The sequence below is a fragment of the Drosophila suzukii genome, chromosome 2R (assembly GCF_043229965.1).
Source record: "Drosophila suzukii chromosome 2R, CBGP_Dsuzu_IsoJpt1.0, whole genome shotgun sequence".
NCBI lineage: Eukaryota > Metazoa > Arthropoda > Insecta > Diptera > Drosophilidae > Drosophila > Drosophila suzukii.
In genome coordinates, this window is record NC_092081.1 from 22,194,774 (window position 1) to 22,217,348 (window position 22,575).

The 22,575-nt window shown below is 39.1% G+C and overlaps 3 protein-coding genes across 3 annotated transcripts in view; all 3 read right to left on the reverse strand.

The window, feature by feature from the left end:
• Window positions 1–22,575, reverse strand: part of LOC108008935 (neuropeptide-like protein 31) — a 202,500-nt gene that overhangs the window by 3,616 nt on the left and 176,309 nt on the right. The gene's annotated exons all lie outside the window — the stretch shown is intronic.
• On the reverse strand, window positions 4,483–9,745 carry LOC108008625 (retina and anterior neural fold homeobox protein 2). Its single transcript, XM_017072505.4, has 3 exons — window positions 9,185–9,745; window positions 5,768–5,973; window positions 4,483–4,992 (listed from the first exon to the last, which is right to left on the reverse strand). The coding sequence occupies exons 1-3, from the start codon at window positions 9,459–9,461 to the stop codon at window positions 4,657–4,659; spliced, it is 819 nt and encodes a 272-aa protein (XP_016927994.1). The 5' UTR covers window positions 9,462–9,745; the 3' UTR covers window positions 4,483–4,656.
• On the reverse strand, window positions 21,858–22,319 carry RpL37-2 (Ribosomal protein L37-2). Its single transcript, XM_017072738.3, has one exon. The coding sequence runs from the start codon at window positions 22,186–22,188 to the stop codon at window positions 21,919–21,921; it is 270 nt and encodes an 89-aa protein (XP_016928227.2). The 5' UTR covers window positions 22,189–22,319; the 3' UTR covers window positions 21,858–21,918.

A 22,575-nucleotide genomic window follows, 5' to 3' on the forward strand; every position in this document is an offset into this window, starting at 1 on the left:
TTTTACGTTCAAATGATTCTTTTTAACGATAGTCAAAATTTTAGCCCATTTGCGTGATCAATTTTTTCGTACTTCCAATGGCAGTTAAAAAAGATGTTGTTGAATTCTCTAATATTCTACATAAAAATCTTTCTTTTCAACAGGGGTCACAATTTTAACCCATTTTCATGTTCGATTTTCCCGTATTGTCAATAGCTTTCGTAATGGGGACCCAAAACTGCACTTCTAGATTTCATAACTTGAGTTATATACACCAGATTTAAAAGCGGGATGCCTCTATGAATTCGTGGTTAAATTCTCTAATATTCTACATTAAAATCTATCTTTTTAACGATGGTCAAGATTTTAACCCATTTTCATGTTCGATTTATCCTTGTTTCCAATGGGTTCAGAATGGGAACCCAAAACTGCACTTCTAGATTTCATAACTTGAGTTATATAAAGCCGAATCAGAAGTGGGATGCCTCTATGAATTCGTGGTTGAATTCTCTAATATTCTACATTAAAATCTATCTTCTTAACGATGGTCAAGATTTTAACCCATTTTCATGTTCGATTTATCCTTGTTTCCAATGGGTTCAGAATGGGAACCCAAAACTGCATTTCTAGATTTCATAACTTGAGTTATATAAAGCCGAATCAGAAGTGGGATGCCTCTATGAATTCGTGGTTAAATTCTGTAATATTCTACAATAAAATCTATCTTCTTAACGATGGTCAAGATTTTAAACCATTTTCATGTTCGATTTATCCTTGTTTCCTATGGGCTCAGAATGGGAACCCAAAACTGCACTTCTAGATTTCATAACTTGAGTTATATAAAGCCGATTCAGAAGTGGGATGCCTCTATGAATTCGTGGTTGAATTCTCTAATATTCTACATTAAAATCTATCTTTTTAACGATGGTCAAAATTTTAGCCCATTTTCATCTTCGATTTATCCTTGTTTCCAATGGGTTCAGAATAGGAACCCAAAACTGCACTTCTAGATTTCATAACTTGAGTTATATAAAGCCGAATCAGAAGTGGGATGCCTCTATGAATTCGTGGTTGAATTCTCTAATATTCTACATTAAAATCTATCTTCTTAACGATGGTCAAGATTTTAACCCATTTTCATGTTCGATTTATCCTTGTTTCCAATGGGTTCAGAATGGGAACCCAAAACTGCATTTCTAGATTTCATAACTTGAGTTATATAAAGCCGAATCAGAAGTGGGATGCCTCTATGAATTCGTGGTTAAATTCTCTAATATTCTACAATAAAATCTATCTTCTTAACGATGGTCAAGATTTTAAACCATTTTCATGTTCGATTTATCCTTGTTTCCTATGGGCTCAGAATGGGAACCCAAAACTGCACTTCTAGATTTCATAACTTGAGTTATATAAAGCCGATTCAGAAGTGGGATGCCTCTATGAATTCGTGGTTAAATTCTCTAATATTCTACATTAAAATCTATCTTTTTAACGATGGTCAAGATTTTAACCCATTTTCATGTTCGATTTATCCTTGTTTCCAATGGGTTCAGAATGGGAACCCAAAACTGCACTTCTAGATTTCATAACTTGAGTTATATAAAGCCGATTCAGAAGTGGGATCCCTCTATGAATTCGTGGTTAAATTCTCTAATATTCTACATTAAAATCTATCTTCTTAACGATGGTCAAGATTTTAACCCATTTTCATGTTCGATTTATCCTTGTTTCCAATGGGTTCAGAATGGGAACCCAAAACTGCATTTCTAGATTTCATAACTTGAGTTATATAAAGCCGAATCAGAAGTGGGATGCCTCTATGAATTCGTGGTTAAATTCTCTAATACTCTACAATAAAATCTATCTTCTTAACGATGGTCAAGATTTTAACCCATTTTCATGTTCGATTTATCCTTGTTTCCTATGGGCTCAGAATGGGAACCCAAAACTGCACTTCTAGATTTCATAACTTGAGTTCTATAAACCCGATTCAGAAGTGGGGTGGCTCTATGAATTTTTGGTTAAATTCTCTAATATTCTACATTAAAATCTATCTTCTTAACGATGGTCAAGATTTTAACCCATTTTCATGTTCGATTTATCCTTGTTTCCAATGGGTTATGAATGGGAACCCAAAACTGCAGTTCTAGATTTCATAACTTGAGTTATGTAAAGCCGATTCAGAAGTGGGATGCCTCTATGAATTCGTGGTTAAATTCTCTAATATTCTACATTAAAATCTATCTTTTTAACGATGGTCAAGATTTTAACCCATTTTCATGTTCGATTTATCCTTGTTTCCAATGGGTTCAGAATGGGAACCCAAAACTGCACTTCTAGATTTCATAACTTGAGTTATATAAAGCCGATTCAGAAGTGGGATGCCTCTATGAATTCGTGGTTAAATTCTCTAATATTCTACTTTAAAATCTATCTTCTTAACGATGGTCAAGATTTTAACCCATTTTCATGTTCGATTTATCCTTGTTTCCAATGGGTTCAGAATGGGAACCCAAAACTGCACTTCTAGATTTCATAACTTGAGTTATGTGAGCCCGATTTAGAAGTGGAATACCTTTATGAATTTGTGGTTGAATTCTCTAAAAGTTTACATTAAAATCGTTCTTTTTAACGGCGTTCAAACTTTTAACCCATTTTCATGTTCGATTTTTCCGTTTTCAATGACGTTCAAAATGGGATCCCAAAATGTCCCTTTGCGGTTTAGTTCTTAAACTTCTGCGTAAGAGAATTTTTTAGTCAAAGAGCATTAGACTGTTATTTCCGAAAGACTTGAGAGATGAAAGTAGATCACCTGTTAATGTAAACTGTCCAATTAAAGTACTTTCTCCCCAGGTAAGTGCTCCAACATCCTTTCAAAGGGATAAGACTCGACACCATCCCATAGCTCAACATTTCCCCGCACAAGGACCTCGTTTGCTCTGGCATTTCCGTTTGCCATTTGATTTGACAGGACTTCGTGTGTGCCTCCCGTTGCTTGGCCCATAAATTTGTATTTCCCATTCGAGGAGGACTTCTGCAACATGTTCGCCTGTCAGCAAAATGTCGTCCTTCTACCGGCGAACAATTTGCCGCATCGCAAAAAAAAAAAACAAAATAAATAAATATAAAGGGACAAAACGCATTTTTCCATCGCTGCCGTTCTGCTTTTCAAACATTATTGCAATTTCGTAAATATTGTAAAAATGTTTTACGCTCGGAGCGCCAACGCTTTATGCAAATTAGCTGCACAAACCGTTCCACATTCCGAATGTTAATTTGCATTTCGCATTTCGTCCTGCTGCTCAGTTTTCCCTGTCATGTTTGGCCTGCGGATAAAAGGGAATTTTTATTTGCATTTAAATATATTACATACTTGTTAACCTCCCTGGCAGCAGAGTGGATCGGGATGTAGTTGGGCTATGGGATAGGATTTTCCGGGATGTTCCGGGATGCTATGGGGATCTGGGGAATGCTCTTTTGCGGCTCCTACTCCCTTGAGTTTTGGGAATGCGTTTGAGTGCACATTCTATTGTGCTATTCGAATGGCAATCTGTACTTTTAATTGCCCTGGAAAACCGAGTTTTCCACAATCTTAATCTACTTTGATTGCGGCTTCGCTTTGCCAACGGTTGCGGCTAGGCAAAAGTTTTCCCTCACTGTTTGCTCGCCTCCCCGCCCGTTTGTTTATTTGTTTTGACTTTAATTAAGTTTTATTATACAAATTAACACATGCGGGTGAAATAACACATACGGGGACTCGTGGATAGAACCCTCGAGCTGGTTTTCCTGGTTGTTTGTGTGTGTGTGGGGAATATGAATTTTTAATTAAATCATATTACTAAGTCAATAATTGAATAAACCATGTCATATTCATGCGCCTGAGTGACAGTTTAATAAATGGAAACTTTGGCATATTGAGGAGGAGCTAATTGCTTCTTGCTCACAAGACGGAGATTTCGATCGAAAGTGTTATTTATCAAAGGAGGAAAGGATATGGAAGAAGTTAAGGCGCAAAATGTTTCAAACTTGTTATGCAAGACTTACATCTTTCCTGGCCTTAAGCTAATGGTTTCTTAGAACGTATCTGTTATAAGTTTAATTTTAAGAAAAGGAATGAAGTAATATATTTTCAATTTAGCATACAAGATGTATAACTATTTAGGGAAAGGGATTCTGATCTTTAATAGTATAAATCAGAGAATCAGGGAAACTGCCTTTAATGTTGTTTGTAAAATCTCATGAAAGTGATTATTGACTTATGTAAAGAATCTTATTTTAAGGAATATTTGTTGACTTCTTATATATGATTTATATCTTATGTATATAAAATTCAAAAAAAGCCTGACCGTAGCAATTTTAAGTTATTTTGTAAAATCACAGATTGTAGTAGCAGTGGTTCTAACTACCAGTTATTTAAATACCCCAACACCAACTTACATTTAAATCATTAAAAAGATCTGAAATGAGTTTTCCCTATTCCCCAATCAATTAAATCCCACTAGGTAGTCCTAGAAAATGTTATTTATTAAGAACTTCCCTCATCGTATAAATATAAATATTAGTCAGGTAGGCGAATTCGTTAGACTTAATACATTTTTAAGCATTAATGCAATTTGGCTAATTGAAATACGTTTGCATGAAGTAACCTCTGGGGGCCCGTCGGGATGGCCATCGTCATCAGAGCGGCGGATAGGCGTTCTTCGCGTAGTTGGCCGCCACACAGTAGTTGGTGGCCCCAAAGAAGGAGCAGACCCCGCTGTTGGTGGCAGGACTCGCCCCGAAGCCCCCGTAGCAGTTCGTATAATTTTGGCACGAGCGCAGTTCCAGTGGTCCAAAATTCAGGGCGTACGCCCCGGGGGGCGGCGGCGGCGGTGGGTGTGGCAGATTGGCATATTTGTGCATATTATTGCTAATGGGCGCCGGCACCAGCTGAGGAGCTGGCTCCAACAGGGGCCTCGAGCCCACGCTCCTCTCGTTCCGCCGGAATTTCGCCCGCCGATTCTGAAACCAAACCTGAAACATGCGTCCGAGTAATTGATAAAGGAATTAGGTTTATTGGTATGACTGGGGGTTAAATTGGGTGGCTAACACACATAGCTGGGGCCAAGATTCGGTTTAACTATGCAAACAGCGGTTAATTTTGGGAATGAGCTTGTGCAGTAGGCCTGGGATTAACTGGAATTCCCTGAATCTTCTTAAATACTTATCGTGCTCGCTTTTGTTAGAATGTGCCTTAAATGTTCAAATTATGCGATTATGTGTTTTGAATTGATAAATCAGAATGTAGATTATTCGTTTTGAAATTTACATGCATTTTAATTCACCTGTTTGTTGTTCTTAATTATTTCCGTTGTGAACATTTCACAGATAGTCGAGAAAATATATTTAAGCAACAACAAACAGTGGCCTAAAAGCTTAACCATGTAACTATGAAGTTGTCTACAAACATAGATTTTTGGTAAACTTTTAGGCGCCTGATAAACAAATGTATAAGAGAATTATATTATTTTTGATAAAATTCTGTGTCTGGATATGACACCTAGTAAATTGGGGATACTTTTTGGGAGCTCTGGATATATGTGTTATATATTTTTATAATAGATAAAAAATTTCAGAATAACCAAATTAAAATCTCAGCAAGGTCGATCTAAAAAAGGCAAATTAGAACGAAGAAGTATTAACTAAGGTTTGGATTATTATAAAAATGAAAGAAAAAATGCGAAACTATCTGTTATTAAACCACGGATTGGAAAATAGCTTACAAGGATTGATGTGGCTAAAAACCCACCTGAACTCTGGCCTCGCTCAGGTGCACCTTGGTGGCCAGCTCCTCGCGGACGAAGGCATCCGGGTAGTGAGTCCTCTCGAAGATCTTCTCCAGGGCCGTCAGTTGGGCGGAGCTGAAGGTGGTGCGGTTCCTGCGCGGCTTCCTCGAGTGGCCCACTGGGAGATTTCCGGAGCAGGCGGCTCCACCACTTCCACTGCCACTTCCTCCTGCAATCAGGGAGCCATTAAATTGGGAATTTTCACTTTTACTTTTGGGGCATTTAGCCCGAGGGGCGAATGCAAAATCTCTTTGACGGACAGTGGCTGGAAAATTGGAGGGCGGGGAAAACTGGGGGCAACAGCTCGTAAATAATCGATAAGAGCCAACGGATATCAATTAATTTGGCAGCCAGCTAGGAATTTCGTTACTTTTATGGGTTGTCGTGAACACATAAAATTTTGCATTCCGTTTGATCCTTCGGCTCGGGGCTCTCGGGGGTGATAGGTGGGGAGCAGGGTCATAAACAAATGGCATCGACCATAAAATATCTTTTGACGACATCGGCGGACAGCTGTCTACTAATTTCTTAGCCCAACAAACACGAGCTAGCACATTTACGATCTATTAATTAAAGTGAAATTGTGACATTAAGCGGTCATAAGCGTTTCTGTTTCTGGCGGCCATTAATTGATTTTCCATAGAATTTGCTTTGGAAATCGTTTTACAAAAGACTTAAGATACATTTCTCTGAATTTTCTATTTCAGAGCTAATTGGAGAGGTCGCCAGGGAAAAATTCAGGACTTAAGTTAACAGCCGAAGTGAAACTCAAGCACTTTTCGCTAAGTAATACCTAATTGAATATTCCAGATACAATAATTTGATTTGTAAATTTAATGTGGATTTATTGTAGAATGTTATAGAATCAAAACGAGTTGAATCAAACGCACTGCTGTTTGTTCTTCTATTCGTATTCGTTTTTAATGAAAGTGGGTCTACAATTTACTTTCCTCTTTCTGAGATGTATCGATAAATTGCTTCTGATTTCTCCGTCTTGCCGCTTGTTGGAATTTCCTGGTTCGGCTTCAGGGTGGCCTTGCCGTGACTATCCCTATCAACATCAGATAGTCTCCTACCCACGCCATTTGTCTCAATTTGTCAGCCAAGCTGTCCACGGAGTTGGGAGCTGCATCGTAGATCAGCTCGGAGCACTTCATATACTTCGAAAAGAAATGGGAGCCCGGAGCAACTGCATCGGCAAATGATGTCCCCGGGGATTGGAAAGGGCGTTTAGGGAGTGAGTGAAGGGAAGATCTTTAATTTGAATTGCCAACGAGCGATAAAAAACAGTTGCGGCTTAATAAAAAACCAACAAATCGAAAGGGAAACCTCAATCAGATTTGCTCAGCGGCAACCGCAAGGGGTGAAGAATGGCTGAGGAGTTACACTGAACAAAATAGAATATTTAAACTGATTTAAATAAAAATTAATCATTTTAAATGTAAATATGCTAACTATATAAGTCTCTTTCTAACAAATATTCCTGATAAGTTGATATTAATATAAAACAAGCCATCTATATTTTTAAAAAATGTATTATTTTTTGCTTAAATTTCTTTCACTTGGATTTCTTGGGATTAAAATATTTTTTTTTCTAAAAATTATGTAAATATGAATGGTACAAGTAATGTACATATGTCATCTAAAGGCAGCAAAAGCAAAGCGCGGCGGCAGAGCGGCGACAGAAAATATTTCTGGCCCATGGGCTGCTTGCGCTACTGCTGCTGGCGACCACTGATCTAAATCCACAAAGAAAAAGATACAAAAAATTCTACAAAATGTCATTTTCATTTTGAAAGCTTAGTTTTTATACAACTCTAAGAAAACTAATGAGGAGTGCCTCTTTAGGAACTTTTATTATTAAGAATCATATTAGTTAATTTTGTAATTTTAGTTAGGTAGAATTCTTCCAGTGCTAGGATGCAACCGACACATGTTACAATCCAATGGAGCGACCAAAATAAACGAGGGAGGGGATGGGATGGCCATGGATGGGCAGGGGCAGGGGTAGGGAACATAGTGCGTGCTACGTCTGGGACTGGTTACAGTGGGACTGGCGTTTTATATGCTCCACTTGGAAATTATAGTCGTGGTAGCTACTCGCTACCTCGGATGCTTCAAAGGCATGCGGCCACTGAGGGAATATCATGTCAGCTTTGATTACGTTTTGTCATGTTGACAATGTTGAAGTGTTGTCGGCTCGGAAATGTTTCCTCTGCCACGGCAAAAGCAAAATAAATAAGGGAAACTAGCGACCGGGAGCGAGAAAAGGAAAAACTTGATGCTGAACTGTTAACGAATTGTTAGAGTCTCCGTTCTTTCGTGGGATTTTCGCTTTTTCGGCTAGGATTTCGCTGCAAATTATGCTGAGGCTGACAACCAGTAGCAATATGTTGACAGTTTCCACTCGGTGGGTTAATACAGGAAAATGGCGGGGGAGGGCCGAGGAGGGGTTAAAGCCGCAACCGCAACAGGAAAAATGCACGGAGATGACATTGCACCGGCATTGGGAGATGCGAAATGAGCGAATGTCGCCCACATCTGGCACCTAATTGTCATCCATGAGTTGCCCCACAGCCCGCACACATTCGTACATGATTATATATGATGATCCCATCTTGTACATATATACCCACTTATTTATGCATGTGTAAAGATATAGCCATGATTATGCAGTTGTGCGAATAATGTCATAAGTTCTCTTGGCTCGCATCTCGGGTGAATTTATCATTTATGAATTAGGCCACCGACGCCCTCGCTAAGCCCCTCAAAGTCTTGGTTCGGAATATGCATATATCTGAACTACCTGAACTCATTTGGCATTTCGCATTCTGATGTACATCTGGTAATTACGGCAATTAAGAGGCTTTAAAGTTAATAAACTAAAGTGTCGGAGCGACTAGAGGTATTTTGGATGAAGAGGTTTGTAAAGCTCTTAGGGCGAATTAAATTTGTTTTTTAATTAGCTTGTAAAAATAATCAATTTTTTTGTAAAATAGTAAAATTAAAAGGATTTCCAGTAAATGAGTCACTTTAATTATGTTTAAGCTTATAGTTGTGACTGTTGTCTCAAGTTTTAAGCATTTTAAAAGTTTGCTTCAGTGTTAAATTTATGAAACTATATATTTTAATTAAGGCCAGAAAACTTTATGATCGTCATTATGTATTTCAGAATAAAATGTATTTTCTATTATGAATCTGATTGTCTTTCGATTTTTCTATGGTAATTTATTAAGTCTCCAAGTCAAATATTTTATTTATTTCGTAAGAAAATATGTAATGTGGAATATGATTATGGTATCTGATGGGTCTTTGCTTATCTTTAATGGTATGTATTTAGCTTACATTCACCACTTCTTTTTCTAGGCACTTGAACTCACCGTAGTTGTTATTAAGTTCCATTGCAATTTTGCCCTTGGCATAGGCATCGTGCTTCATTTCCATGATATTATCAACCGAAAATCTGTGCATTTTGTCCATATTTCGTGTACTATCCTCGTGATCATTCAGTTTATCCTCAGACTCGGGATTGTGCGACTGATGGGTTGGATACACCTCCCCAGAAACTGTGAGAGAATGCGATCCCGACGGCCCGTAGTAAAAGTTTCCCGGATTGCCGACGGGCAGTGAATGCAATTGCTGCTGGTAGTTTAACATGTTTAAAAAGCCGTGATAAATTTGTAATTATAGTTTGAATTATTAACTTTCGATCTTCGGTAATTATTTTACAAAAACACTTTCGGCCAATTCAAGATCGCGACAATACAACTGATTTTTAACCCGATTGATTGAATTAATTTGTGTTCTGCTCGCCTGCCACGATTGGGGGCATCCTGTGCGAACTTGGTAATTGGATTAGCACACAACACATAAACGAGTTAATTACGATAATTGTCGCGACGATACTAAACCGTGCCAAAGTCGTGTGCCCACTGAAATTAGCCTCAAAAAATCGAAAGAGTGCGCCCTGAGAGATCTCGAGAATCACTCTGGTGATTCCTCGTCCCCATCCCCCGAAGAATCGAAACCGAAACATATGTACGTCTCCCCGAGATTCTAGCGATTCTGCGCCTAATTATAGCCAACCGATCTTCCATTGGCTGATGGTCTTTCTCTCTGGGATTTTCTTTTCTTTTTGAATGCGTGGCCGACATCTTGGGGGCGTTTCCCTCTCGAGTGGCTGGAAAACTGCTTGAAATACGAGGTGAAAAGTATCAACAAGTTTTGAGCATTTAAGTAGCAATAAATACCAATTAGCCAGAGGGTTTGCTCTCCGGTTCACATCGTCCTGTCAACACAGGCCATGTGTCCTGATTCGGGGCTCCGTTCCCATTTCGCAGGATATGTGGGATCTGAAGCCGTAGTTTCGGGCAACATCGGGGCATAAATCTTGGCACGCACAGTGTTTGTCATCCTCCTCAGCTAATTTCCATAACCACAACATGTTGTTCATTTTCCCCGGCAAACTGGAGCGATGGCAATCGGAAGGCTGGGCGGAACTGGTTAGTTAAGTGCATGTTTGTGGATCTTGCCGTTCTGCAGCTGTGTTTGACTTTACCTCCGAAGGTGTTCCCATATTGTTTTACAATGTCCTCAGTCAATAGGTTTACATGCTGAGACATATGAGGACATTCGATTGGATCTGGGTCATCCGCTTAAATATTGTCATTTAAGTATGGTTACTAACAAAAGCCCTTTACAAATCCAAAACTTATATACATACTTTTATTTTTCTTCCAATAAATGTGCTTAAAAGTTTTTCATTCCGGTTTTATTATATTTAGTTAAGGACTAGTAACCTAGGGAATGTCTTGTATTATTTGAGTATTTTTTTTTTTTAGGTATGGCTGATGTCCTAGAAGTATTCTTCAAGAAGTCTTAAAAATAAATCTTTTATAATATGTTTTCGATTAATAAATAAGGACACCACAAAATAATATTGAAGATCCTTATATATGCAGTAATTTAAAATGTTACCTTAAAAAACTCCTTTTACTAACTGGCTTGCATTTTGGATTAATCACTAAGGACTCCACTGACCGTCTTTCCTTTTCCGACTTGTTGGCCAAACTTTCTGACTCAAATCCCCCGTTTTCCCGACTTGCGGGAATACGGAAACCCACATCAAGGCTTTCTTCAGACTTAACTATTCCCCCAAGAGAGGACTTCCGCTCATTAGTTGTCCCCTGCAAAGCTCGCTATTAATATTCTAATATTCTGCTGTCGGCCAAAGGAGCAGCTTTTCGGGAATGCTAGCTTACAAACATAGAGACATACATTTTCCCTTCCAAATTGAGCTGTCAGAAAAGTTTATCCAAACTACTTGACACTTCGCTGCCGGTTTTGGCTCCGCTTTTCCACCTGCAAAAGGGAGCAGCTCGTCCGGCTCGCTTCTAGTAAATTATCTCACGTTTTCGTGTGCGAAAAGTTCTTGAGGAATGTTGCGGTGTGTATTTTTAATAAAACTTCAAAGTTTCCCACTTGCCACGCTTTACTATGTCTCGCAAACGTTTTTCTTCCTTAGCTCAATTTTCCTTCTGTTCCATTTTTGTTTTATTTTATTTTTTAACTCTTGGAATTCTTTGTCACGAAACATTTCTCGCGTGGTGCTGCTGCTGGTGGTGTTGCTAGTGTTTTGTGGGTGTTATCCATGTAATATGGTTACCCAGACAAACTTTAGCCGGGAAATTCTTCTCCTGGCAAGTCAGAATTCGAGGAGACAGTTTTAATGCTGTCAGATAGCAGCAAAGTAAGTAGACTTGTCAGGTTCCTTGGAGGGACTGGGTAAATTTCGGAGGAATATCGAATATTATGCGGGGTCCTAACGGGATAAATATGCGCAGGTAATGTCGATTACGATGTCAAAAGAATGCGTTGAACACATAATGGCTTTGGATGGGTTTTCAGTGGCTGAAAATGGCTGTGTTTGCAAAATAAAGTAGTTTGTACAATGGGTTAAAACTACCTTAAAATGTTGTAACAAATGTTTACTGCTATATCGTTCTATGCATTAAAATACATTGATTTTCAATATAAAAGTTATAAAATATAAACTATCATTAATTATTAATCATGGGCATTTCTGTATAATTATACTTTTATAACTCAATACATTTTTATTACTTTGAGTTATGATGTTTCCCGTAGTTCAATCAAAACATCTTTTATATAGTTCTTTATATATGGTTGTCTGGTTTTGAAAATTTGTATAATAATGTAATTTTATACTAACAGACATATTCGTTTTTGATATCTTTTTACAAAATAATTTTTTTCTATCGCAGGTTCGGAATGTTTTTACACATACCTTAGTCCTAACCTTGGTTTCATGTAAATGCATAAACAATCGATTTATTTTCTTTCACAGGAAATCATCACTCAAATATTTCGGACCACGAGATGAGCAATACATCTTCCCTGACAGTCGCTAAGCCAGTTTGGCAGTTCTTCTAGTTTCCCGCACACATTTAACAATTTCAATTTCCTCTGCGCAACTCAAAGGCGGGGATTCGGCCAAGTTCCTTTGAAGTTCATGTTGTTTGTCAAGAAAATGAATTTCACTTGACGGCGATTATGTGGCAAGCATTTAAACGGTTTTCGTTCAATTTGCTGTCGCTGGCGCGTAGCTTTTCGCGAAAGTTTTGTAAAACATTTCCGATGTTTCAGAATATTACCGAACCGAGGCGGAACCGCAACAGAAGGACCTGCACCATCGCAGGAACCCATCAGGCGCCCCTCGTCTACTTCTAAGCCCAAAATGCCAAACACGAATGGCACGGAAAAATCGCAGCGAGGGGAGGGTGCAAAAGTTTTGCCTAAATCACTTAACAGAAAACAAGTGTTGGCATGTGCCCTGCGCCCCGCCGGACTTCCTGCCCCTGAGAAGGGGTTCTCTTCTCCTCCCCTCCGTCCAGCAGAAATATCGCAAAAGTTGCAATGGAAACTTTGGGCATACCCATTAGAAAGCTGGGAAGCAGGATGTATCAGAATGGAACAAATGGTATAGCTCAGATCAAGTCAAGTCACTCTTAAGGTATTCCTACATATAGAAAACATGCTTTCTGCCTGTACTTACTTTATTAAATCATATTTTTGGGATATATACAATTCTTATAATTTATAATATGTTTATGGGTATGTTTAAAAGTATCCAAAATTATGCAGTGGAAAAAGTCATCGGACTCCGAATATATTGATGCATATTTTTAGGCACCTTACTAAGAGATTTCCAGAATAATTAGGGTAATGTTGAACCGTTTAATAAATATGTTAGGCTTACTATAATATATATTGTAAATTTAAGCTCATCTATTTGCCAATCCAGAATATACCTGAGTTACATAAACTACTCACTGGGTGTCAAATATCCTAGCCTTGGCTTTAATCTTTCAGGTTCCGACTTGTTGTTGGGTTGTTCACGATGTGCAGGAATCAGGCATCACAACAAAGTTGACGGCAAATGAAATATAATAACAAGAAGTAACCGGAAGCTCAGGCTCGGCAACTTTTCTGCCCGACCACGCCCACTTCCATCTGCTCCCGATTTTGGGGCAATGCGTAAACAGAAAATCAATTACACGGTGCATACATATATTGGGAGGAGGGTTGACAGGCGCCCTCTGGCGGCCTGCAGCTGTCAATGAAGTAGATCCATGGAACTATTTTAGGTAAAGGCAGGTGAAGTACCCAGTATATTTAATAAGATGGTCAAGGATGAAAATATATTTATATATAAGTATATTTCAAAATATATCTTCCCTTTTTCCTTTTTACTTAATAATATTATTGGAGTTTTAAGCACAAACAAACCGTATACGAAGTTATTCCCAACCCAATTGCACTCGTCCTGTTAAAGGGGTATGCCATGGGAAAGTAAAAGGAGGAATTACATTAATTACGGCACGCAAAAGCTTCTTGACTTTTATTGTGACATAGGCCTGGCAACTTACCCATCCCACTTTCGCCGCCCTTTCGTTTTCACATATAAAACGCATGAATATTTTATACTACCCAGCAAAGGGGACCAAGTGGGCGGCAGCAGTTTTAAAAGCCATGTTGAGAGACTTTGGGCCTTCTTTCTGCTCAGATGTCCATTTAGACACACACCAACAGACTCACTCTGCGAGTTGGGTCAGTCGTCGGAATTTTCGGGCTGGCCAACATCAATTTTTCAAAGCCTTGACCAAGGCAAAAATGTTGAGGCAGTTTCGATTTTTCCTTCTTGTTTGCCTCTTAAATGGTTTGCATAATTTATGCATTTTTTATGCCAAACATTTGAATTTTGCTGAGCCGCAACGAAGTCGAGTCTCGAGTCCAAGCTGGTCCATTTAATATTTAGCCAGCTGAGATTGAAAGGGATTACAGGGCCGCATATGGACTGGCGATTGTTTCACAATCCGCACTCTAATGAATTTTAATTAATGTTTTTGGCAACATGATGTGCCAGTCAGGCTGCCCCCGGGTCCAGAGATCGTATTTATTCACGGGAATTGGAATTTTTGATGCCATGTCGGCACGCAAGACCATCAGCAACAGCATCAACAAATCCAACCGCAGAACACGACAAATACCACAAAATGCGGTTTTGCCCAACCCAATGTGGTCATCCCAATCCCGCTCCATCATGTGGGGTTCCGTGTCCAGCGTATTTATGAAAATTTATGATTAAAATGCATTGCTTAAAAATGGGATAGCCTCTATACAAGTGCAACTTGTTGAAGTACAATTTAGGATCTACCAAACACATATATTGTTTAATAATGTAGAGTATTGTGGGACTGGGTTGATATTATGCGTTCCAAATAAGTTGAACACGATCCCACTTGTTTTATTGTATGTATTATATTTATTATAGTTTAATTAAAATGAGTTTTTGTATTATAAATTGGTTTGATTAGTCTGCGTCTTTTTAATGTTCGTCTTCTCTTTCCACCAAATGCGTCGTATTTCACGTCTTCTCCGTTCGTCTCGCGAATTCTTTCTGCTTTCGTCTTTTAGTTTGGCAGGCTTGCCACGTCGTTTTGTTCTTCATTTCTTCTTTACCACCAGCTGCTCTAGGTTGCCAGACCAATCCCACAAATCGGCCATCCTACACTGCATTCGCCTCGAATGCGTCGTCTTCGTCGTCGTCATAAGGAATCCACGGCTTTAGATACTCAGCGCAAGTGCTCGTCTGCCTTGGGCCTTCGCTAAATACTGAGTCTTTGGTTACGTCATAGGTATCATTCAATTTCACCCTTACAATACGGTATGGGCCGAGATACTTCGGCTTTAACTTTAGGCCTGGACCAAGCTGAGTCCTTTTAATAGCAACTAAGTCGCCGACTCTGTACTTTGAAGCTGGTCTTCGTCGTAGGTTATATCTTCTTTTATTTTCCTCCTGGACTTTAAGAATTTGTTGCTTGGCTTGTTTTCGAAGTTCATCCCGATCGTCGTTGAAAAGTTGAATCATTTCTGCTTCTAACATTTGCTGGATCTGTGTATCGGCTTTTAGACGCATCTTGGTTCCCGTCAGTAACTCAAAAGGCGTTGTTTTCGTGCTTCTGCAAAATGTTGAGTTGATGACCTGTTGTACGCTGCTGACAAACTTAAACCATTGTCGTGGATCATCTATTGAGAGTTTTGAAAGAACAGCAATTATCGTTGTATTAAGCCTCTCGACCTGACCGTTTGCCCGTGGAAGGCCCGTTGTGATAAGATGATGCTTAATACCTTCGCTGTTGCAGTACAGTTGAAAGTCTTCTGACGTGAACGCAGATCCTCTATCAGAAATGATGTGACTAGGATTGCCGAAAATTTTGCTTTGCTCGTTAAGTCTCGATACAGCATCTTTGGTAGAGGTCGTCTTGGTCGGATAGAGCCAACAAAATTTGGTGAAACTATCGATTACTGCTAGTATGTGCTTATACTGTTTGTGAGTAGATTCCAAAGGGCCAAGAAAATCGATGTGATACGTCTGCAGCGGCTTTTCGTCTTTGCTGAGTGGATGAAGTTCGCCCTCTTGCTTTCCTTGCTTACGGTTGCTGACAATACAAGGTATGCAGCAGCTTATACACTTCAGAATTTTCTCCTCCAGCTTGGGTATGTAGAATTCCTTTCCAATAATCTCTTTACATTTCTTGACGGAGAAGTGACCATGCTCATGTGCCTGTTTAATGATTTCTCGTTGCATACCCGAAGGCACAACTATAAGTTCACAGTCGTCAACTACTTTGTGTAGGAGCCCCGATTTCAAGAAGTAATTGTTATGTGTTGCCTTATCTGCCAGAATGTCTATGATCGCTTTTAGTTGGTCGTCTTGAGCCTGAATGTTTTTGATTCTACTATGCAATGAAGCCTCTGTAATCATCATCATGGATGCACGGCTCAGGGCGTCAGCGTGGCGAATTCGTGTGCCAGCTCGGTGTTCGACGACGTATTCGAACTCTTGCAACTGGAGGATCCAGCGGGCTATTCGTGAGCACAAGTCTTTCTTTTCTACGGTTTTGGCTAGAGCATTACAATCTGTTACGAGTCGAAATCGCAAACCCAGTAAGTAGACCCTGAACTTTTTAAAGGCTTCCACTACAGCTAAGATTTCGAGCTCGTAGCTTGTGAACTTCCTTTCAGCATCGGTCGTTTTTTTGCTCATGTAATATACCGGATGCCACTGCTTATCGTCTGGACTCTTTTGTAATAAAACTGCGCCGAAACCGTCGATTGAAGCGTCCGTATGTAGCTCAGTCTCGTGTTACTGATGGAAAATTTTTAGGACTGGCTTTTGCGTGATGAGAATCTTTAGCCTGTTAAACGCATCTAGATGTTGGTCACCGAATTGAATTTTCGCATCTTGTTTGGTCAGATCAGATAGGGGTTTTGCTATCTGCGAGAAATTGGCGATGAACTTGCGAAAATAGCCCACCAAGCCAAGGAAACTCTGTAGCTGCTTTAGGTTAGTCGGAATTGGAAACGATGTTACAGCCTGTGTTTTGGATGGAGACGGACTTATTTTCTGATTTTCAATTATGTGACCCAAGTACTCGATTTTGGTTTTTAGAAAATGACACTTTTTGAAGTTAACTAACAGTCCATATTCTGAGCATCTTTTTAGAACTTCGATGATGTTTTCTACAGCCTCTTTTTCGGTTTTCGCTGGTATTATTATGTCGTCGACGTATGGTATGGCTACACCTTTACAAGTCAGGTCTCTGAAGATAGCATTTACATGTCGCTGAAATACGCTCGGTGAATTGGAAAGCCCGAAAGGAACCCGAAGAAACTGGAATTGTCCATTGTGTGTGACGAAAGACGTATACTTTCGGCTCCCTTCTTCTATACCGACGTGGAAGAATCCATTTTTTAAATCTATCGAGCTAAAAATACGCGCGTCCTGCAATCTGTCAAGTTGATCCTCGATCAAAGGAAGTGGAAAATGGTCTCTGATTATGACTTTGTTGATTCGCCTGTAATCGATGCATAAGCGATGAGATCCGTCACGTTTGTTAACAAGTACGACTGGGCTGCTGTATTCTGACTCTGAGGTTTCAATTACACCGTCTTTCAGCCATTGGTCGGTTTGTTTATCTATGATGCATCGCTCAGAATACGAAAATCTGCGAGGTCGTGAATGTATCGGCTTATCGTCATTAAGAGTCAAACGCATTTGAATGTTTGTGGATTTTGTGCTTACCGCTTGATAGTTTTGGACAACATTGTGTACTACCTCTTTAGCTTTCGCGCTTGCTGCTGGTTCGATGTCTGTTACTATTTGGTTGCAGTCTTCAGTATCTATTTTATAAATCGAACTGATATCTGCCTCGGCACTGGTAGGTTTGGTTACTTTCACGCCCTCACTGGATATTGTCAATTGAGCTTGTTTGCAAAATTCTTCACCAAGAACCATCTCCTTGTCCAGGAATTGCGACTCCACCACCAGAAACTTTGTTACGAAATGTTCACCATCAATTGTTATTTTATGTTCAAACGAGCCCGACGGTTTGATCTTGTTTTGGTCTGATTTTCCGAACCCGATGAGATAGATATTACACTCACTTAGCTTTGGCTTGTTAAGATTTTTAAACGTGGTATCGGTAACCAAATTGTATTTGCTTCCGGTGTCGATTAGAGCGGTGAATGTAATGTTATTAGCCTCCACTGTTATGCACATAAACGCGTGAGCAGATGACACCTTACACATGTTAGTTGCTTCCACTTTTTCACATAAACCCTTTTCTGGGCATTCTTTTGCGATGTGCCCGAAATTGTTACACTGAAAACACTTTCTTCCTTTCGTTTTGTTTTCGCAATTCGCGGATGTGTGACCTTTTGCGCCGCAATTGTAACATTTCAGGTCCCTGCTAGCATTTCTGTTCGGCACTGCTTGCTTTTTGTAATCACTTTTTGCCTCTGAATGGTTCGCCTTTGAATACATTACTTGGTTTTTGTTCTCACTTTTTGATTTTCCGCGGATTACTTCGTAGCATTTTAGTTTGTCCTTAAACTCGATCAGACTTTTTGCGTTGTAGAGTACAAGTTTATTAGCACAGGTATCGTCAATTCCATCGATTACGTATTGGATTAAGGAACTGCTTTCTATATTTCCTCTAGAAGCTAGTTCTTTCATTTGTAAAAAATACTCCTGCAGACTTTCACCTTTTCTCATTTTTCTGTCAGCCATTAATTTGTGTAATTGAGCACTGTTTGTCGCGGTTTTGAACTCGGCTAATAAGGCTTGCTTTAGTTTCACCCAACTCGTTAATTCGCGCTCACTATTCGCAAACATTTTGGCAAGGCCTTGTAGCGATCGCTTGGCAAAAATGAATTTTTGTAAATCGTTCCAAAACATTATAGTAGCCATGTCCTCAAATTCCTTGACCCACACTTCGACCGACAAATTGTCTTCGCCACTGAATGCTCGGACTGAGTCTTCTATGTCACGAAAGTTTAGAGCGAACCTCGGTATTTCTGACAAACTGCTTGCCGTTTCGCGGTCGTTTTTGGCACAGTTGCTGCTTGGAATGCTTATGGCGTCATCTTCTGCTTTGTTCCCTTCGCTTTCGTCTTCAGATTCATCACCTTCGCTTTCGTCGTTATCGTTCTCATTAAAATCCGCGTCGTTCAGCAAGGAATCTTTTTTCAAGTTGTAAAATATGTGCTTTGTTAGGTCGTCTTTATTATGGGGAAGTTTGAGCAAGTTACAAACTATGGCCAGATCCATATCAGACAAATGGTCAGCGACATAGTTTGCTTTTTTGGAATAAAGTCTGTTTGATTCGTCATATTCGTAGCCTTGAAACTCGCGCAATCGTTTTCTATTGTTTCTATCTCCCTCTTCTTCAAAAACGAACTTGTGCAAAAGGAGAATATTTTGCTTTTTTTCGTCCCGAAGCATTGCGCTAATAGCTTCAAAATCTTTCAATTTCGGCATCTTAAACACTCACGTACACTCTCGGATATTCGAAATTACATATGTATGTACTCGCACACGCGTGATTGTATGCTGCGTTTTTTTTCTTTTTATTGTCCGGATCGACAAAATTTCTGAATTTTAAGTTTTGCAGCAAAACCATGAATTTTTCCGCTCTTTGTTTCACTTTCTTTCTCACACTATTCGGTTTTATTGGTTGAGCCCCCAAATTATGTGGGACTGGGTTGATATTATGCGTTCCAAATAAGTTGAACACGATCCCACTTGTTTTATTGTATGTATTATATTTATTATAGTTTAATTAAAATGAGTTTTTGTATTATAAATTGGTTTGATTAGTCTGCGTCTTTTTAATGTTCGTCTTCTCTTTCCACCAAATGCGTCGTATTTCACGTCTTCTCCGTTCGTCTCGCGAATTCTTTCTGCTTTCGTCTTTTAGTTTGGCAGGCTTGCCACGTCGTTTTGTTCTTCATTTCTTCTTTACCACCAGCTGCTCTAGGTTGCCAGACCAATCCCACAGTATTAATATAAATGAATGAGAAAATATATATGAATGAAAATTTTAGCTAAATATCTTAAAATGTACCAAAGAAAATGATCATAAAATATAATTTTATTACTGAAGGTTCTTCAAATTTAGTATTTATATTGCTATATTGTGTTTAAATAAATTTTATAGTATACGGTGCTAATTGTTCTTCAAAAATATATTTATATATTCATATACGATTTAACAAGATATAGATAATTCCAACTTAATGGAATGAAATGTAATTAAATTTATGGAATCAGTTGTTTTACTACGCCCACTTTTAAATCTCCTAGTAGTCATTGCCAAGAAAGAAAGTCTCTTAGCTAACGAGTTTTTTATTTTCGATGAAGATGCGCATTGGCCCAATCACTTTCCCTTTTTGTGTTTTCAATTTCCATTCCATTTCTCTTGCAAAGGCCGTCTCCTCCACCCATTTTTCGCGATTTTCCGGGCATCGGAAGCTCTAATTGCATCTGATTGCAGTGACAGTTTTTCCTACCGACTGACAGATACATCGGGCTCGAAAAGGAGAAGGGGACCTGAGCACTGAGTACCCGTGCATCCGTTCCGTATCCGTTGATTTTTAATCCGCGTTATTCCTTCCTCGACTGTTTGCTCCGCCGGTCGGTTCCTTCTGCTCACTCGGTGCACTGCTCATCCGGAGACAATCGTGAGCGAAATTTAAATGCTGCTGACTTTGCAGCTCACTGAATGTCAACTATACAGCAACACGAAAAAATAATGAAGAAAACAACGATTCAGCGAAAAATTTCAATTGGAAATGTTCAATCAACAAAATGGCATTTCTGTCAAACAAATTGTTTAAGGCTACTCTAAAAAAAGCACACGATTCAAATCAAAGTTTCTAAGAAGCTCTGAAAACAAAAATAATACCGATATGATTTTGTTTAATATTATAGATCAAACTGATTTTTAAAATATTTTAATTAGTTTTCAATTATTATAGGACCTTTTTTTTCTCGACACCTTTTGTAATTTCGTGAATAACAAAATATTTATCATAAAGTAAAATAGATCTTTTTTTTGGGGATCAACGTAGGTCTTATAGAGTTAGTGCAATAGAGAGGAAGACAATCTTATTTTAACTATCTATTTTTTTAAAGAACCGAACATTTTGCAGGCGATAAACGTAGGTTTTGAACTCTAAGAGCTACGGAGAGGAACATTGAACATATGATCACAACATGTTATAGGAAACGAGGTTATTTAAAGGTATCTGCTGGAATTGAATGTATCTTTTCAGAGATCCTCCAGTTTAAAATATTGAGACAACTTAGGTTTTTAAAAGAGTTTGGTTGTTTTAATTTTGAGTATACATTTATAGGAACTACTCTTTAAAATATCGAACTTTTTGCATTGAAGCTAGCGAGAAATTTCCCATTCCGTTCTTAACTCCTCGTATTTCTGCTGGCCGTCAATCCACTCGAACTGCACTCCAGATCTGCATTACATTTCTGTCGCATTAATAAAGGCAGACATCATTATTTTAAAAATGCAGTCGTTGCATAACAATGGATCCGTATTATCAACATGCCATATGCCACCCAGTGCGGCCGAAAATTAATGAGTGGGCGTGAGCAATTGTTGCACGCTCTCCCAACTCGACTGCTTTAAGTTTCGAGGCTTTGCCAGAGAGATAAATCAAGTGGAAAAGTTTTTCCCCGGCAATCCCGGGGAATATTTCATGCCAAGACTCTGCGGCCAAAATCCAAATGGCGACGGATTAGGCCAGGTCGGGATGAAATACTGTCCTGGGGCGTGAGCAGATTTTCGCCACGAGCTTTATGTGCTATATGGCGTACACATAAAAAGGTGTTGCTTCGCCTGTCTCTTTCTTTTTATGTCCCTCTCTAAGCACATACACATATGCAATCCGGGTGGCAGGTGTGTGTGTACATTAAGGGCCATAAAAAATTCATAAAATGCATTTCTCGCTAGCCAAAAACCAAACACAAAATACGAAAGCACCCAACATGCAAAGTACACGGAAAAACATAAATTTTAAAGCACGTTGGGGGTACTTACGTGTGGACCCATTATAACACCAGTAGGATTATAAACTAGCCCCAAAGCATAATTAAAACACTTGAGAAACTAAAGGGAATCCATAGCCTCACTTGGGCTTTTATTATACTTATTCGGGACCCTTTCTGGACTTAGTTGGTTTTCTTCATCGAGGAGCCCCCCTCACGTAAACCGTTGCGAAAACGACGCCGCAACTTCTTCAGGTACCGCATCCTTCCAGTTCCCTGAGCCTTGCGACCCTTGGCCTTTCGGGACCAGTGGAAGGACCGCGATTTGGCCGAGGGATAGCCGCACTGGGAGCACTTCGACTTCTGGAGATGATACGAAGAAGTCCCGCACCGCCGACAGATGGTGTGCGTCTTGTTGTGGCGCTTGCCAAAGCTCGTAGTTCCCTTGGTCATCTTTCTTCAGTAGATTTCTCCAAAAATTAAATAAGTAAGTTGTTGGGACGTCTGATTCGGAAAAGAATGACAAGCAAAAAGAAATAATTCTGGAGATGATAATTCAAGCTGAACAGGAATTAGTTGGGTTAAAAAATAATCGATGCTTTTATCGATATTAGTGTTAAAAAGTTGCGATAACTAGGTATAACGTTTTGGTATAAATTACAACACTGAATCTTTTTTGAAAAAGTATTTGTTCTTTTGGTTATAAATTTTTACTTTTTGAGTTCTACTTTTCAATTTGTCTTTAAAGGGATTGTTTTCTTAATATTTTATACGAGTTTACCGTAATATTCTAACAAATAAAGCAGGTTCTTGGGGAACAATAAGGTCCCAAAAGTTTAC

What these genes read in the sequence shown, in the direction of transcription:
- LOC108008625 (XM_017072505.4), bottom strand. Translation starts at nt 9,461, where the DNA reads ATGTTAAACTACCAGCAGCAATTGCATTCACTGCCCGTCGGCAATCCG. An exon ending in GGAACTTAATAACAACTACG is followed by an intron (nt 5,974 to 9,184) that starts GTGAGTTCAAGT and finishes CCCTGATTGCAG; the next exon opens with GAGGAAGTGGCAGTGGAAGT. An exon ending in TGAGCGAGGCCAGAGTTCAG is followed by an intron (nt 4,993 to 5,767) that starts GTGGGTTTTTAG and finishes CGCATGTTTCAG; the next exon opens with GTTTGGTTTCAGAATCGGCG.
- RpL37-2 (XM_017072738.3), bottom strand. Translation starts at nt 22,188, where the DNA reads ATGACCAAGGGAACTACGAGCTTTGGCAAGCGCCACAACAAGACGCAC.